General features: G+C 39.6%; 1 protein-coding gene across 4 annotated transcripts in view; it reads right to left on the bottom strand.

Moving 5' to 3' along the window:
• Positions 1-19,143, bottom strand: part of PTCH1 (patched 1) — a 74,284-nt gene that overhangs the window by 10,787 nt on the left and 44,354 nt on the right. For all 4 annotated transcript variants that reach the window (XR_012621521.1, XM_074811698.1, XM_074811697.1 and 1 more), the window contains 8 exons: positions 17,950-18,068; positions 15,597-15,996; positions 14,794-15,103; positions 9,212-9,354; positions 6,975-7,158; positions 5,058-5,338; positions 3,383-3,520; positions 285-427 (listed from right to left, as the gene is read on the bottom strand). Coding sequence is in view for 3 of the 4 variants with exons in the window: in XM_074811698.1 (XP_074667799.1) it covers positions 285-427; positions 3,383-3,520; positions 5,058-5,338; positions 6,975-7,158; positions 9,212-9,354; positions 14,794-15,103; positions 15,597-15,996; positions 17,950-18,068 (1,718 nt within the window). In the remaining variant the exon portion in view is untranslated. The remainder of the gene's footprint in view (positions 1-284; positions 428-3,382; positions 3,521-5,057; positions 5,339-6,974; positions 7,159-9,211; positions 9,355-14,793; positions 15,104-15,596; positions 15,997-17,949; positions 18,069-19,143) is intronic.

Genomic DNA, 19,143 nt, shown 5'->3' with positions numbered 1-19,143 from the left:
AAACCCAGAATTAGCTAACCTTGCTAAAGAGGCCCATTTTTGTGTTCTCTCATGCTGGGCATCAGATTTTCCTGGAAACAGATTTTAATACCAGCAACGGAAACACTACGATGTCTAGCATGTAACAAGGAGTAAGTAAACAGAGGGAAAGCAGGATCATGAGGTAAGCACGCTTGACACACCATGCACAGTAATAAAATGACAGATATGCTGAAGTGACTAAAAATTAAAAGCATGCTTATTTTTATTTTAAAAGAAAGTCAAGACTCACACAAATGCTTTACCTGACAATAAAATCAAACTCTGATCCTGCGAGCATTAACACTCCAAGCAGAGTGGACACAGCCCCATCCAGCACTGGTGCAAACATGTGTTCCAATGCAAGGACAGCCCTATGGTTCCTGTCTCCTATGGCAGTTAAAAATGCCTGTAAAACAATGAAATCCATTTCATTAGACAGATGCATACAACCTTCCAAACAGCCTCTCCATAGTATGCACAGTTTTTCGCCAGTTAATTACTTCAAACTATGGTTTGTGAAAGTATCTCTACAGCTGGCTAACCTTCAAGAGAAGGCCTGTTTCTGCAGTCATACCAGATAGCTGCTGATGATGTCACATGACCAGAGCAAGCACCAATTACAGAATCAAGCCATAGTAATAATTCTGGAAACAATGCCTGCTTGCATCAGTAGGCTTTTGTTTCCAGTTTTGCTTATTTCTATCTACAAAGATACAAGTGTCAAAATTACAGGGGTACTCCTCTCACTCTCGTGGGGCCATGGCTTCCACAACTTTTTTTAACACTTTTATTTCATTCAAACTGTTTTTTCAACTTCTACTACTTCAAACCTAGCAGGCCTATACATATAAAATAGCCCGTGGAATAGCACTGAACACAGTGGTGCCTGAGCAGCAGTGACTAGTGAAATGTCTTTCTCCCTCCAACTCCTTAGTGAACAAGCTGTATCAACAACACTCAAATGCTGTTGTTTCGTATGAATTTGTCTTGTTTGTGTATGACTTAAGGGTTTAAGAAGACAAGAACCTGGTTGATCTTATTCCTGTGATTTATAACGGAAATTCTCTACTGCCTATTAAGATATGAGCTCAAGCAGCTATCTTCTTCTTGGTCCTGGAATTTCAGTCTCTCTTCTCTATTTTCACTTATCTGACAAATCCGGGGTCAAATCAGTCAACACATTAAAAGTTACTTGGTGGGACAAGCAGACCAAAAATGGGTACATGTAGAGTGAGATCCCCAACCCTCACTTCCGTAGGTAGCCAAACCATGTATTATTAATCTCTAGTATTGGATTAAAAGTGGTCTGTGGAAAACTAGTATCCAGGACATTTTACATTCGTATATACATAAATGCATAAAGAATACCCCTCAGTGCAAAGGCAGCTGTCAATGAGAGGACTCACATGAATGGGAGCTATGGGATCTGACCCACAAGCATATTAACAAGTTATATAAACATATGTATATGTGTGTAATTAAAGGATGCATAATACAAGAGTCTACTATTGATTCAGAATTTATTTGCAGAATTAAAAAAACTGAGGTCACAATTCACAGGTGATAGCAGAGAACTGAGCCACAAGTGGACTCTTAATCGAATCACTCTTAATCGAGTTCAATTAAGTTCTGTATCAACAGTGCCGGCATTGCCTTTTTTGTTTATGCAACAGTGGTTTGACTCTTTATATGAAGGAAGTTCTGTGAAGGTCAGGACTGCTGCTATCATTTGAGGTCTACTAGTCAATGTGGAAAAAAATGCAATTTTCAGTTTGCTTGGCATTTTACCTTCAGCCACAGGTGACTTGTATTTACATCTCTCTCTCTCTCTCTCCTGTAAATTAGGTTAGTTTTCTCCCATTCAGAAACAACTGTTTTGTCCTTTTTTATTACAGTTTTCCTGTTTTAAATCTTCAATTCTAAGAATCTGTCATTTCTTTCTTTCTCTTGTACACCATTAGTTTCTGACAATTCCCAAACTATTGCAAGTCCCAGCAAACAGGTTTACCTCCTAAAGCCTATTGATAGCAGTAGGGGAAAAAAGACTTCAGGGATCCAATTGCTCCTCTGTAACCCTACCCTACTTCCCCTATGAATTTCTTATTCTTTCCATCCTGCCACTTTATGTGCCCCAACTCTGTACATCATCTACAAAGCGTTCTGAGGTTTTGGCCATTTCCAGTGTGCTAAGATCCCCATTAGTACCTTCTCTCTTTTTCACTGTCACCAGATCCTCTCAGCAGCCTACCAGTGCTCCTTTTGAGTCTAGAAGGGCTGATGCATTCCCATCCAACGTCACCACCACTTTCTAGCCCCCTCCCTTCAATTCTTTTTAGATTGCTACAGTACTAATATATTAGAGGTTATGGTAGACTACAAGCACCTCCTCCCTGAAATTATCTTAAATATATATACTCATCCTTTCCTACTTTTTAATATAGTAAAATTCAAATCCATGAAGACAATGATATCCTTAAACTATTCTGAAATATTGATTAGAATAGCCTTATAGGAAGACGACTTAAGATGAGTGTGCAGAATGTTGGAAAGGATCAGTGCTGACACTGTCAAATGTGAACACAGAGAAATAGCGCTTTATTATTTGTCATCAAATAAAGCAAGATGAGTTCTGTATATCTTGAACAAGCAAAACTGCCCCCTTGCAAGCGCACTTGTCATTCCTACACATTTTTGCACATCAGGTTAGCTAAGCTGGGTGAGGAGGTGCACTCTAGATTTGGACACTTAATCTTGAAAATGTTGAGTATCCTTACATAAAACATACTTTTTCCCCCCTCTGCTCCTCTTCATTACACTGCAAAACTATTTTCCTACAGACTCTGTGGTTGTGCCCACTATTAATAGCTGATGGGTGGTGCAGATTTTTCAAGTGGAAAATGAGTCCAAATACATTCAAATTTTAGTGGTTCAGAGAGATCAAATGACACTATATGTGGTTTTGAAAAATCTCCTTTAAAGCCTTCTCTTTCACGAGATACAGAATCTACATGCAAGAGGGAACAAACAGCTACATTGCACTGAGGCAACAGTGAGGCTGTAGACAAGAACCAGAAGAGTCTGGACGGAAGTAAGGTACATTAAGAGTTCTGCTTTGTCTGTGTATTTGCATCACTCAGACAACTAGTTATCATAGGTAATGTATCGCCTCTTATCTCCTGGGAGACTGACTCAATAGTGAAGAACTATCTCATCAAGATCAACTCTGTTCTATCAAGACAAACTGAAATACGTACAAAACTGTTTGTGACCAATTTTCTTCTAAGAGACATGTCACTGATTTGTGATCCTAACATTGCCATCATTTTAAAGTATTTTGAAAATGCTTCCTGATTTTACGTACCAAAGCAACATGAACAGTGAATTCCACACCAATGCCAACAGAAGCAATCAGGATAACCACAGGCACTGCACTCAGCTTTATTCCAATTAGACCCATCATGCCAAACAGCTCCACAGTCATCAGAGCCAGCACGACCACCTAGATGATTTCAAACAGCTGTTAGTAACTTCGTACATTCCAGACAAATGAAGAGAAAGGTATTTCAAAACAACATGGTGACTATAAACCATACTCCTCAAAGCCATCCTATATTCCCAAAGACAAGCTGCTTTTCCTTGTTTTGTTGTGCTCAATGGCAATGACTTGCTAAGGAGCCAGTTTAAATTACACTCCTGAGAACCGGTTAACGGTCCAAGCATCAATTTTGTATTGGTTACAATTTATCAGTGATCTGAAAAACAATTTATTCTTCCTTATCATGGATGCCCCCTCAAACATACATTTTTTCTTTTTCACCTGTTTCTTGGACAATCCTTCCAGAAGAAGTAACTTTCAACTACCTGTAGTAGAATTCTTTTTGTAGAACTGCAAATGTGAGTGAGAATGACATTTGAATAGGTTTAAAGCCCAGAAGAAAGTGAATGCCATAATCAGCTGATGCGTTTCAGGTTACAGAGGGGCTCTGAGCTTTTAAGATACTTGGAGGGATTGACACAGACAAAGCAAACAGTTAAATCTAAGGGAAAGCTTTTATTTTTCTTTCATCTACCTTGTAAAAAAAATTGAGGAAAAGGGAGGGGAGGAAACCTGTAGAACCAACTTTAAAAGTTGCTAAAGCCAAGCAGGAAAAAAAGATAGACATAAAAGCAATGGTGGACTCTGAAAATAAATGCCTTTTCCAAGGGAAAAAAGTATGCACTACAATAAATGATTTTATAAGCTAATGAATCAAGAGTAATAACATAAATTGCTTGATTAAGTGCTATGAAAAATATTCTAGACTAAACATTTACCTTTTAACATACCTGTCGTATAAACGTACATTACAAAAACTAGTAACTGTTTTACACTTTTCTACTTTTGGCATTTTATAAACCATACGATAGTTTATGGAATTTAAACACAGGAACATTATCATTCAATTTAACTTGAATGTTTACTGAGAGGCTTATGGAGCCTTGCAGAAAGCATGGAGGAGTATTTTCTTCAGTTTATAATTTTATGTCTCTTTCTTCTCAATAGCTCAGTTACACTCTTTCCACAGTGTATACCATACAACATAACCATTTCAGTTTTTCCAGAAAGACTGCATTCAGAAATCAGTGGGAAAATTTACGGTCAAGATAGTCACAAGGTGCTGGCTTGAAAAATAACTATGTCTGATAAAAGGGGAGAAGGAATAAATAATTAGAAATAACTGTAGTATTTTAAAAAGCTCTTAATTTTCCTCTGTGTCTTTATTTTTCATGCTAGTGTGCATCTGAGCAAGGGCAAAAGTTTATGTACCTTTCTAAGAAACCTTTAAAGCTGCAAAAAAGGTGGCCAAAGGATTAAGGTTATTAAGGTTTGTACCTTTAGCATGAACCCTACCCCCTCAAGTTGAATAAATATATAATGAATGATGCAATATACATACTCCACCAGAGGCCCAGACATAAACAAAACCTTCCCGACTACAGCAAGAGCTATGCTGAAAGGAATTTGACTTCAACAAAGACCCTTATAATAAACTTACAATGATCCCAGCCGTCCAGGGGTTTAGGAGGAAGAGGGCACACACCAGAAACGTGCAAGCCAAAACCACGCTAATGGATAAGAGGAGCCAGTGACGAAGCCCAATGTACTGCTCCCAAAACAGAAACGGGTAACCGTTTGGGTAGCTGGCGATCCCCAGGCTACTGTAGTTACTACAGATAGCTCTCACTTTCTCGATAGCCTCCACAAAGTCAGAAGTTTCACGCAATCCATTGAGGTAGAAAGGAAACTGAGCATATTCTATGGGCTCAGCTGCTGGAACTAGGAAAAGGGTAACAGTGTTAAAACGTGTGTTTGGAAGGAAGAAGATACACAGAGAGACCGTGATTAACAAAACACTTTGCTCTCCACAGCATAATATTTAAAGGCGTTGAATTTAAATTTTGCTTCTTTGAAACAAGTGACATTTTAAAAATTCCCCAATAAATTGAAAGCTGAAGCAGTACAGGAGATTATTACATTTTGTCATGCAGTGCAATGGGATGAACACAGTCTACATAAGTCCCTAAACAATTTTATGTAATTTAACAGATACATTTCAATACATGTATTCAATCTTCATCAGTGTTACAATGATTCTTACTGAATACCTGGCCAAAAATCCCTAACTACAATATAAAGTAGAAGATCACATTACCCTAAACATTTTATCCAAATACTCTTCTTTTACACCAGTGCAGCTCCTTTGAAATCAAAGGTCATTTCCCTAAGATTAATTGAGGTCCACTGACACAAAACTAGAGGAGAATTATGCTCAATCAGGCTGGTTGGTTTTTAAGATTTCCACTGACCATTTTTAAAGTCAGATTCAGAAATCCATGTTCGTTACTGATATTACTTTTTTTGCCAGTCATTTGTATAAAAGTAGTGGTTTACTGAGGAAATCCATAACTTTTTATCCTTTAATAATGTGACAAACCAACACTCTCCATACTTCTTATTGAGCGTAATGCTAAGTCTACTGTATGACAAGAAAAAAAAACTTGCACAACAAGCATTTTGTTATTGCCGTTGTGTGTTCCAGACCCTGCAGGGTCATTCAGTTGACTTGCTAAACATGATTTGCCCTATTATAATCTCAACTATAAATTTTCATTAAGACAAGACTTGGCTGACTGCCACAAAGCTCTAGGGTTCAGATACACTGAAGCATGGCTAGCTGGTTACCCAATCACATTTCCAAGCACACCAGTCCTTCCCTACATGCCCTTCCCCACTGGTGTCCAACTAGCAATCCTCTCAATAAATTGAAAAGTGAAGCAAAGCAATGCCAATTGGCATTGGTGCTCAGAAGACAGTGAATGGCATGGAATGGGACTGCTCCCCTACCTAAGCAGCTCTTGTACCATACCAGTGTTGGTAGCTTAGCATATGAGCTAACTTGATAAAAATCCCTTAGGTACTAAGAATTGAAGATAAACATGATATAATCTCAGTGATGGAATTTCAGAATGACATAGGCAGGAATTTCATGCCATCTCCAGGCGTCTGTGTCGACATAGCGCTTAGGGATATGGTGTAGTTGGGAAATGTCAGTGCCAGGTTAACAGTTGGACTGGATGATCTTCAAGGTCCTTTCCAACCTAGATGATTCTGTGATTCTGTGTGATTCTGTTTCTCCCAGACAGAACTATCAGGTGACACTAAAAAGCAATGCTTACTGGAAGTTTTTAGAGCTTTGAACTGTTATAAAACTAATTTTTCGAAACGATAAAGCCCTGCAGTGGTGCCACATTTGCAGTAGTGCATGGGTCTCCTAAGGCAGAGTAACACTATTGTCCTGTTTACACTTCTGAGCCCTGTGCAGCATCAGCCAACTACAGAGTTACTGGTTCTTGAAGGAAGGAGTGGGGGCACTTAGGTAAACTGTAAGACATTGAGATGAAATGCTACTTACTTCTTAGCCTTGTTTCTGGCATATAGTCTGCTTTGTCATGGACCCACTCCGGGCGGTGAGGCCGGATGTTGGCTTGTGAGGCAGCATAGGCCACAGGGTCATTGCTGACCCAGGCTGTCAGGTAGATGTAGAAAGCATTTGGGTTAATGATTCCATCCGCATCCACCAGACGCTGTTTAGTCAACTGCAAAAATGGAAAAAATTAGAAGTGTTTCAGAACGAGTTTTGCTTTTGGGGCTCTTGCTGTAAAACTTCCAACAAATGGCCTGGAGATGCAACACACATATAGGAAGGGAAAAGCAAAAGAGTATGAATCTTCACTTGAAGTGACTTATCAGTAAACTATTTTTTGGCAACGAAAAAAAAAAATCTAAAACACTACAGTGTCAGTAGAAAGTGGTTATTTATAAATTAGTACTCATATAATATTTACAATAACCACTAAATCAGCAGATGGTTCTAGAATAGACTGAACCAATTAAATCCAAATTCTGAAAGCCTGCAGCCAAGAGTGAAAAACAACCAAGTTGGAGAAACATATTTAAAGACAGGGTAAGAAAACCTGGCAAGAGTCCCTATACACGTCTGTGTGCAGTTAACCTCTGTTGTTAACACTGAAGGAAATGCCACCCAGTAAATGGAGGAGAGCTATAAAAATAAAACAACATCTGTATAAATTTTGCTAACACTTGCCTCCTATGACCTACGTATTCAGAAAATGCCCAGCATCACGAAAGCAGATGAGTGCCCTGTGTTATTTGGGTCACTGTGGGCAAATGCATCTGTGGGGTAAACAGCAGTGGTACACTTCTAGGGTTCTGTAGCCAAATCCTGCACAGCTAGAGATCTGACAGAGGACTCTGTGGGTGAAAAGTATTACTGGGGTTTTTTGTTTTCTTTATTTAAAATTCTGGCTCAGCTCCAGTTTCAGGTCTTTTTAATGAAATGAAAAACAACAGTGACAGCAGTTTAAAAAAAAAAGCTGGATTCCAAGGATCTGGATTCAATTAGTCCACAGGATATGCAACAACTGTATGTCTTCAAGCTGTCTCTGGAACTGCACAGTACAGCGCTCAGCCCCTGTGGGTGCACCGCACTTTTCTCCCTCCCAGGCACAGGAAATTATATCAGCAGCTGCAGTCCAATCGCATTTGTTCTACGGTGTACCTGGTACACTCTGCTAAACAAAATCTCACTGAAGGTTTTCTCTTCAACTTCCCTTTCTTTGCTTAATTCATAGCTGAAGCTTCATTCAAACCCAACAGCATGCTGCATGTTGCTAAACAGCAGTGTGTTTTACACACCATAGCTTGAACAATGTACTCTGTAAACCTGCCACCTTTAATGCCAGAAAAAAAAGACAATAAGCAGATCTGCCAAGAAGGTCATTAAAAAGACTATTTTTCTGCCTGAAAGCACAGCAAGTCAATGATGACTCTAGAAGAGAAATTAGGTTATTGCAGAATTTCTTCTTAGAGGTTTGAAATCTAATTTTAGTGTAAAGAGTCAAACCTAATGTATTTCCACTTACCTATGGCTACACCAAATGCAGTCATATGCTGTGACAACCTTGTAAAAGAACCTCAGACATATTTTATTTAGGCAGCTCAAACAACTGCCATTCTGAGTTCTACAACAGGTTAGCTGTATTTAGAGATGATTGTACAAGAATATGATACAGCATGTAATGATTTCAGTCCCCTTCCACTACCATTCACCAACAACTTTTTTTAAATGTTATGTTTTGCATAAATTGGTAGGAAGTAACCAAGTAATTGCAAATGCTAGATTCAAAGCCACAGCAGAAAGCTGAGCAGAGGTCAACCCTATAAGGCAATCTGATTCAGATCACAAACAATGCCACTTAGGCCAATAACGCTAACCTTGGCTCTGTCTGGCACAGGACCAGACTCCATCTACCTATGGATGCAGCAAAGCATTCTTCACAACAATTTCAGTGGAAACTGAGTGTATCTGACACAGGAGAAGCACTGTACACACGCCAACCAGTAATAATCAAGAGCAGGTATTCACAGTGTTGATTTTGAACACTTTGCAGCACAGGCCAGACTGCAGCTAACAAGTGGCTTCAGCAAAGTCAGTGATGCCATGTAGTAAGGTGTAACTCAGGCATTCAATTCATCAAGATGAAAAAAAAGGGACTACAACATGCTCTTTGCATCTTCCCCTACTCCTGATGACTAGTGTCTTCCTGTATATGGACTGTGATACAGTACCTGGCTGATGTCAATGGGTTTTGCTCGATTGCCTGTTTGTACCAAGAGTTTGTAAGCCAAAACAGCATCATCAGATCCATTTTTATAATTGTTGTAAGTGATCTTCCCAGTTTCCCAGTCGCTGTCAAATGCGTTCTGAAGTCCTGAAGAGTAAAGGGAGGCAAGGGGAAGACAGAACAATCAGGTAAGCAATCAATCTTAGAAATAAATTTCAGTAGGAAGAAAGAATAATGACTCTTTTTCATAGCAGAATCAGGAAGAAAATTACCCATCTTCTGCCTCCTAAATTTGGGGCTTCTCATTCACTGTCAGTATGTGGGAAGGTAAAAGTACCAGTTGCATGTCCAGTATTTTGCCCAAAGAAAGGAAGGGGAAGCAGGAAAGTGCAAGTGGGAAGCCTTAAGAGTCTTCCCACATTGTGCAGACCAGCGAAGTTGAGCTAGCAAGCTGCAGATGCAACGTCCACTGGTGTAAACCATTTTCCCCTCAAGGCAAAGAGGAGATCTTAGATGGGATTAGGACCCTCTGGTCCCACATCCTTCTTAGAGCCGTTCAGAGCAACCTAGCACTCTGCCTGGAGAAGTATATGGGGAACAGTTAGGCCCATCTAAACTAAAAAGTGGTTTTCTTCATGAACCACAATTACAGAATCATAAAATTCAAAACTCCATAAGCATATTTGCATTTATCACCTCTTTCATACACACCCTCCTCAAAACAAAGCTGAAGTCTTGCCCTGACTTGGATGGTGCCAGAACAGAAAAGGGCTGAGTTCAGCCCTGATCCAACGTTACTGTCTACCATGGACTTTGAACCAGAGGAGGCACTTTAGTCCATTATCCAGAAGGGAAACACTCTCCATACTCCCCTCTGCCTCACCAAAACCCTGGCCAAGTGCACTAAGCCACAGAGGAGGACACACATCGCTCTCATTAACTGTTTTGGGCTACTGCAGAGCACTGAGGCAATAGCTTCTACGATATAACCAGAAATTCCACTACAAGAGGAAAAAAAAACACACTCAAACTTTCAACTTCAAACAGCAACTCAGCTGCTCCTCGAGCACAGCGTGAGTGAACACGATTTTGTCAATTTGTTCCATCTGTTCAACTTGTGCAGCTAATACAAGTTGTGGGATCTGCTGCCAGCACATGTAAAGATCACAGCCAACACCTATTCACTCTCAACTGTTATTTTCCTCCTTGCCACCCTTCAAGGGGGAGGGAATACCTCACAGCACAAATTTGGATCAGATTTAGTACAGGAAGCCACAGCCCAGTACAAGGAGGCTCTGTGCAAGCAGATGACAAACCGCATGTCCAGGGAAGGGAAGGAAAAGGCCAGGGAAGGAGGAGTGGTGGTGGAGGAAATCACCAACCCACCTCACAGCTGTGCTGAGGAGACATAATGAAAACCGTCATTACAGATTGGGTAGGTAGCTAAAGCTATATGGAGATAAGAGCGCTGGAAGAGAAAATGCACCCAGTCGACACTGCTTCCGGGCCAGAGTACCTGTTCCCATTTACAAACTAATCACCTTTCCCTCAGAAAACTCCCTCCCATGTTGTTCTGACAAATCACACCCACTCACAAAGCCATCAATGAAAGAAGCCTGCCAGATCTCCACATGCAGCCCTCCAGCACCTGCCCAGGAGAAGGACAATTTGCCATCAGGTTTTCTGGCATAACCAAAGGACTTTGAGGCCCCCTTTAAAAAAGCATCATTTGCTGGTGCCCCTGGAGAGGGTAAAACATTGCTTACGATGTGCAAAAATACCAATCCATCCCTCCTGTGCCAAAAAGCAGCTCTCTCACCCCTAGGTGAGAGCGTTTGTGCTATCCTACCAGTCATGTGAAAGACAACTTTGGAATTTAAGAGGAGGCTGTCTAAAAAGCTCATGGGAAAGGAGGCCACCAAAGAACAGCTTAACTTACAGTAAAAATGGCTCCCTTCAGCAGGAGGAGCACATAAATTGCTATGTTAGACAGCATGTGGGGGCAGAGCTTTCAGACTAACATCCAACCCTGTCAGGGGGCTCCACAGACACACAATAACAAATATATCCATTGGCATGTGACATTACCAATTTGTGGTTGCAAGGTAAGTCGAAAAAGGGCATGCACATTTAACGTTACTGCAGTGGGTGAAAAACTCAGCTCTCTTGCATCTCCCCCGTTCTCACAAGTTTGGTCATCCCTCAAACCCTGCTCCCTTTTATATCTTTTATTTCTCAGCTGGCTTAATTACTTTACACTCTGGGTTATTTTATCATTAACCTTGCTGAAACTGAAAGTCTGCAGAAAGAACACCAAGAAAACCCTATGAGTTGTGGTTAATTTCTAAAGAATTTCAGAATTTCAGTAATTAAAATTTCCCAACACTTTGAAACTAGAGTTGCTGCTTTCAAAGCAAATAGTACTTCCATTACTAACTGTTCATACCAATGATTTTAGGAGACATTTAATGTTTTATAAATGGGATTAATTAAATGTTTCTGGGCAGAAGGATAAAAGTAACTTGTTGACCTCTTTCTGCAGAAAAATTATAAAAATAAAGGGAATTTAAAAAAACTTATATATGGGATTTTTTTTTTTCATATCAGCAGTCACTTTTGCTTAGTTCTTCAGGAGAAAGTGAAATCCTCCAAAATTATGTGGGAAGCAGGAGTGGGGGTAAGGAGAGAATTCCTACTGACTCATGTGAACAGCTCGCACCATGAAACACCAGATAAGATTACCCTTTGCAAAAACAAGCCTAATTACAAGCCATCAGGGAATTCAAGCTACCTCATTTACATTCAGCCACTTATAAAAATAATGTTAACATTTCCAGTTTCAATGAATGATTAGTGTTAGTTCTTCTGTTGCATTTTCAGTAACAGAAAGCATGCTAACGAGATGATACCAGAAAGCAAAATACAAGGGAATGTCTGAAAAAAGAAGTGCATTAGGTTGAAGGCACTCTACTGCTAGTAAATGAGGAGAAATGTACAGCTAAGACCAATGATGCCTTCTTGATAAAAAATGTTTTTGTTGTTGTTTCCCTCACTCTGCCAGACGAATCTGTGCATGTCAGAGGGCCATCAATACCCAGGCAGGAATTAGCTGTGAAGTTCAAAGTTGTCCCAACTCGATTATCCGCTCCTCCAGCATGAGGTTCCTTCCTGAATCCAGCCTAAAACTGTACCTTGTTTGTAAATTCTGCTTTCATCTTCCTTCCCCTTTATTACCTCAGCATCAGCCCCAGTTGGTAACAATCAGGTATTATTACTGTCTTCACCTTGAGATAACTCCCTAACTATGACAAGTGTGGCAGCTTTTAGTATAACAGTTTAGTTCCCCCCTGTTACACCAATGCCCTGTACCATTTTAAAACATAACTTCTTTCTACTGATACATCTCAGTATCCTTCTTTACAGCTTTGTGAATGCAGTATCACACTCTGTGAAGACAGCCCTCTACAAAGCAGCTGGTTTGTATTAATTATGCCCCTCTTGGGGAAGATGGGGAGGAGGGATAAGGACACAGACCTAAATGCTAATTAGTAATAATCATGATTAATTTGCAAGCTGTCTTCCGTCACAGCGCTGGCACACCCACTTGAACCACCACAGAAGTCTCCCTGACCAGCGTAACGCTTTTGCTCAATGCACCCTGTCTGTACACCCAGGGTACCAGGAATATTCACAGCTCCTCTAGTGGAAGAAAAGCAGAGGACAAGGAGGAAGGACAGGCAAACTAATGTGGACTGGAAGGGGAAATGAAGCTATGCGCAATGAGAACAGGAACACCCCTAAGAGAAGAGCAGATCTGGAAATGTCACATACGAGCATGGACATACAGCACAGAGAAGGAGACATGAAGGCCCCTGGCATTGTTCCAGGGCCACACAAACAGTCCTTAGCACAAGGAGGTGATTACAAGAGGACACATAGGCATCCAAAGTGGAAGAGGTGTGGGAAGGAACGTGGTGGGCCTGAGAGAGGGGCAATGGGAATACGAGCACCCCTGAGAGCAACACCAAGTGGGCTAGCCTCCAGCATTTCACTCTTGAGAAGCCAGGAAAGGAGCAGACCCAACTCTTCCTGACTTTATTGTTGGCAGACTGTGCTGAGGCTCAGCGCTAATATGTAAAGATCCTGAACATGATCTCAGATTTCCATCTCCCTCCCATGTTTGGGGGTGGGGTGGAAGGGGGGACACCAGACACATTTTTTCCCTACTGTTTTGGAACAACAACAGAAAATACCCACAAAAGAAATAAAATAAACAGCAGAGGTACAAGAGAATTTAGAAAAGCATGTAGAAAGATGCTTGCTTAGAAATCTAGAAAGTATAGTAAGGTTCCAATCCAGCAAAACATCTAAAAGCTATGTTGAATTTTCTTCCTGCCAGTAATACCTTCCCTTACAGCTCAACATGCTTATGTGAGCAAATTATTTTAAGTAAAACTTCCAGTAAGTAGCCTGTAATGAATGGATCCAATTAAAAAACATTAAAAAAAACCCAAAGCTAACAGCTGAAACACAGCTTTGCATGTTTTATCAGTGCATTAAACACAGGGGAAACTTGATCATTTTGTTTAAATACATCACTTAGATGCACCCACTTTCCTAATGTTGCCCGACATATTTTCAGAAGAAGTAAAATACCCCAAATACTGTTAGTTACCTACATGTTGTCTAAGAATCATTGGCTGCACTGGTCATCTGTAAGCAGTTAAGGTTAAAATTTACAGTCCCACTAGGTCAGCACAGTTTATTTTTCTATTGGCAAAAGTTTCCTGGAGATTCTCCCAACAGAAAGACAGAGGTAGGACAGAAGTACTCCTGGGCAGATAATATTTGCTGTTAAATTTGCTGAGATGTGACAGTACTATTTATTTTAAATACAGAACAGTTATTTGTCTCAATATGTGTAATTATAGTATCTTTAATAAGCTGACTTCAATATAATTATCATCATAGTATCTGAAAGGCCATGCCTTCTCTCGTCTTCCCCTGTCCCATTACAGGTAAGCACAGAAAAAGCAGCACCACAGAAAGAGTGAGGATACTTGACTGGAAATCTAGAATGTATAGTAAGTTCCCAATTCAATAAAACATGTAAGCCACACTGAATTTTCTTCATGCCAGCAGTCCCAGCTGAAGCGATCACTCATGCTGACAGTTAAGCCTGTGCCAAAATACATCGCCAAACAGGGACTTTTTATTTAATGATCTCAAAACACTCAGAAAACATTTATTTTCCCAAGACAGTGGGTCATATTTGGCCATTAATTATAAAGCAGAATTCCTCATTAGCTGCTTAGAAATTATTGGCATGAGATGGTCTCTCATGGATATAATCTCTTAAATGCTTCAAAGCTGTCTTACTAGGGAATAAACTTAGCCACAAAGAATTTAAGTGACCTGTTGGGAGAAACTGCGAGTCAACATGTGAGTTCGGATCAGCACCTACACATTCTCCCTCCTGCTCATAGTCTTTAACTGTGTGACTGTTTTCAAAGAGGGAAGCATTACTAGCATGAACAAGTGGTCACTACTGTAGAATTAAGAAAATTTCATGCAACTCTCTCTTACCTTGCAGCCAGTCTCGAAAGTAGTGCAACCACATTTTGGGAAGCTGCCTACCCTCTTCCAACAAAACATATGTCACGTTGCTGAAACTTCTGTGAAGTTCATAAAGTAAGTGCTGGACATTTGGGTAGTCTGTTTTCTGTGTCACAATATACATGTTGTAGAACGAAAAGTACTTGAACTGTGCAGCAATAAAGTCATATTCTCGTGTTTCCCGTGGTACAATGTCTGTGAGATCTAGTCCATCTCTCACTCGGGTAGTTCCATAAAGGCTGAGCCCAAGTAAACCCAGAAAAAGAAAAATAACCACAACCTGGAACAGAAAATGGAAATGCATTTGGTTTTAGGTTTCTAAAGAAAATAACAATTCATAATGGCACACTACAAAGCCAGGTCCAAAATTAACACCCATCAGTCTACTTAAAAGCTTTTATTTCTTCTTTGTTTTTTTTCCATACACACACATGCCACAAGACTAAGCTAATTTTTGTTTTATTGAAGGGGCTCTGCATCATGGATGAGAAATTTTACTATAATAAAGTTTAAAAGTGGCTTTACTTTCACTATTCACAAGCTTATGTTACTGAAAGTCACCAAAACCCTCACTCATAACTTGTATTTGAAAAGTATGTCTCTACAGCACTCGCTAGATAAAACTTTTAAAGTATGAAATTAGCTATAAAATGATTAAGTTGTTATTCAATAAGAATTCTACTTAATCCTTATATTTAATACCACTGACATGATAATTTTATTACTGGGCAGAAGTCTATTTTTGAAAAAGAGGTAAACAGTTCCTGGATTACCTTAGCTTTTGGTTTTAGGAGGAATGGAGCATAATGCTTTTCTGCAAAAGATGAGAGTGTCCACTTCGTACAGGGTGGCTCAAGGCAATGCATACTGGAGTCTGAGAATTGGGAAAGCAAATCCCTCGTCGAGCTTGTGCTTTCTGGGCTCTGGCAGCTAAGATTATCTTGCGTCACTGTCACTGGTTGCACAGATATTTCTGAGCGAGGCTCTGCTGTGGTGTAGTACACCTGCGTATGAGGATCGTATTCTGTGCGCAACTGCACTGTAGACTGCATTGTAATCTGAGTTTCATGTGCAAAACTGTGACTGCTGTATGGAGGTGGAGGACTGTAGCAAGTATTGTCATTTTCTGCATATGCTTGAGGCTCAATCTGAATCACTCTAGTGACACATGGACTGTAAGAGAAAAACATCCGTTTGCATTTAGATATATCTTTATTTTAATTAAAAGAGATAGGATAACCTGTTTCCATCTGAGACTGCTCCCACTACTATTAGATGGTTTATGTTAATTAAGTGTAATGCTTTGATGTAAATTTTATTGTGCACCTTTAGGAAACACTTCTCAGACATGGTTCCAAGTGCAGGCCTCTGAGAATACATGCACTTTTCTTGTGCTCAGGAAAGAAGGAACCAGCATCTGTCTGAAGACACTGACATCTACCCACACCACTCCATCGATTACACATGCTAATCGGATCAATACTCAGGTAGTTGCACGCAGTCTAAACGCACAATATGTGTGTGAGTTTGCATCTATGTGCCCATGCTGAGAATTAAGCTATTTAGATCAAAATGTAAACACATGACATACTGAGTTCTTCTGTTTAGAACTATTAAAGTAACTGTTAAATAATATTTGGGCCTTCTGGATAAGATCTCAGACTTTTGGGAGGCAGGTTGAAACCACTTGCCATACACTGACTGAATGTTTTAAAAACTAAGTAAACATATGCAAGGATTAATTCCTAGGAAGGATGTGCAACATGAAGAGACAAAATTACAGAAGTAATTGATGCATTCCCTTTATTATAGTCTATGCAAGACCTTAACAGATACTTGTTTATTTAAAAAACAATAAATTACTAGAGACAAACCTCTTCCGGTACATGAGAAATGACAAACTGATGATAGAGAACAGTATCAGAGATTTTTCACCAAGTAGACAAATCCTACAAAACCAAGAATTCAGAACGTTGCCTACCTAAAAAAAAGCAAGCTCTCAACTGCCTTTCTTTATATGTAAATGGACCCGAATTCTAATAAATGGAATAAATGGAAGGTCCAACTGCACTGTATTTCTGAGAATCAGGGTGCCAAAATTTAAGCACATTAGGCCATCCACTGAAACTATGACTGAATCAGAAACAGAAAGGAGTCCTGGCTTGGGATCAGCTCCCTGTTTTAATCACTCCCTCAAAAGCAAATTTAGGAAAGGGCTTTCCCCTCCTTGACATCAAACTTAAAATGTCAAACTATGTCAGCTCCTGGGTGGGTGTAAAAGGCTAAGATTACACAAGGTGGGTTCCCCACATGCTGGTCATGACAGTAAGAGTGCACGTGTAGAAATGTAGCTGATCCTCCTCATTGTGGGCAAAACCAAAAACTAAGGTAGAAAACATGCTTAATTGATGACAGCAGACTGCTCCTAGAACCACTGTGCTCAGACCTGGCTGTGTATCAGGCAAGAGTCTGTGTATGCACTCTTTGGCATGGCACTATTACCATTCCAAATTACCTTTGCAGTCATAACAGAAACTTTATCATACATTATCCTGTAATGGTACTGATAATCCTGCATTCCTCATAGTCTTATGAAAAACTTGGTTAAGGGGAAGTCATTTTACAGTTCATACATTATGTATTTTAAGTTTAAAGGCATAAAAAGCATAAAAATTAGCACACAGTGATTAATTCTAAGTAAGGCTTGTCAGTACCCCGAGTTATGTACAGGACTCCAAGACTACCTAATACTAGCACTGGACACTGCAGTACCCCATAACATAAAAATACTTGAAGATATTCCAAAAGCATGGCTCTTTTATCTGCTTTCAAGAAGTTGTCTTCAACAACAATACTCAAAATGAACATACATATGAATGAAGCGAAAAGTCTGTGTCTGTGTGTGTGAGAGAGAGACAAAGAGACAGACAGACAGACAGACTGACCTATTTTAACTTTTCCCCTCAGTCAGGTAAAAACCAAGGTAGCAAATATAAATCAGTAACTAGCAATGAAATCATAACAATAACATATTGATCCCGCTGCAGTGAAAATTCCCACTCCTGACAAGGAATGGTGACCCCAAAAAGGACACACTTCACACATCAATCTATCACACATTCTCACCTTGTAAAACAACAGAATATATCCAGTCTCCTGTCTTCCCGACGATAAAGGTCCATGCTCAGGATAGCAGGAAAAATCAGCAGAACCATAGCGAAGTTGAATACGACCACAACTGCTGCCTAGACATCAATCATAGCAGAAGTGATGTCGTTACTAAGCTTCATGTAGGGCATCAGCTTTACAACACATAAAACTTATCCCTTCATCCATTTATCATGTCAACCCATGAGATGCTTTCAAGCTTTTGTGTGAGGAAACTGGGAGATATACTTTTACACTCCCATTTCATTAGGGTGGGCCCACTGTAGTTAATTTACTTTAATAATAAACTTCATATTATTTTAATAAATCTGTGTCTGGAGATGTGGCAATGATTTTTTAAGTGGAAAAACAGGGTCAACAATAAATAATACCATTGCATGAGATTCTGCCATATTTAGAGTCTCACAGTAGAAGTATGGAAACAAAAACAAACCTGGAACTAGAACTGAAGTTTTCACATTTAAGGGATCTGAAGTAATTTAAGCATCACAGTAACATTAAACCACATTATTCAATCAGAAATAAAATAAAGGTTTAAGTGGATTTTAATAAAACTATTCTATTTAGTAAAGTATTATGCACTTGATGTACTTACTTAAAAGTCTAGACAAAAAGAGTAACATTTTGTGTTTATCAGGGATTATTTTTAAAGGAGAATCAAAATTAATCCAAAACCACAAAGTAAATTTACATATTAATATGCTTGTGTTTAACAGAACTTGATTAATGAGCCAGTCTACCAAAATGAGTCTTAAATTGGAACAAGAATACATCTTAGATTGGAACAAGAATACTTGAATTTGCAAAGCGAACATTACGTAATGAAAAAAACCAACCTCCCCGCCCACCCCCTTTCAAACCGTACTTCAAATCCTTTCCCACACAGAGATTCCCAGAGAATCTCCATAAACATGTGGTGCAGCATCTATCATTATTATTAATAGCATTTATTTGTAATGCAGAATTGTTAAGAGCACTAGTCATCACAAAGCCTGGACACAGATGGGACTGGAAGATAGTTGTAAGAGTAGGAGAGACACTGGGAAAAATATGGTTGAGTCATCAACAGGTAAAAAAACTCCCTGAAATTCTTCTATTTCACCCATTAGATAAGCAGCAGCTATCTCAATAGTACCCTAGTTTCATGTTAAG

This window comes from Strix aluco, chromosome Z, assembly GCF_031877795.1.
Source record: "Strix aluco isolate bStrAlu1 chromosome Z, bStrAlu1.hap1, whole genome shotgun sequence".
Lineage (NCBI taxonomy): Eukaryota > Metazoa > Chordata > Aves > Strigiformes > Strigidae > Strix > Strix aluco.
The sequence above is the reverse complement of the archived record's forward strand: the minus strand, read 5'-3'. Positions and strand labels throughout refer to the sequence as shown.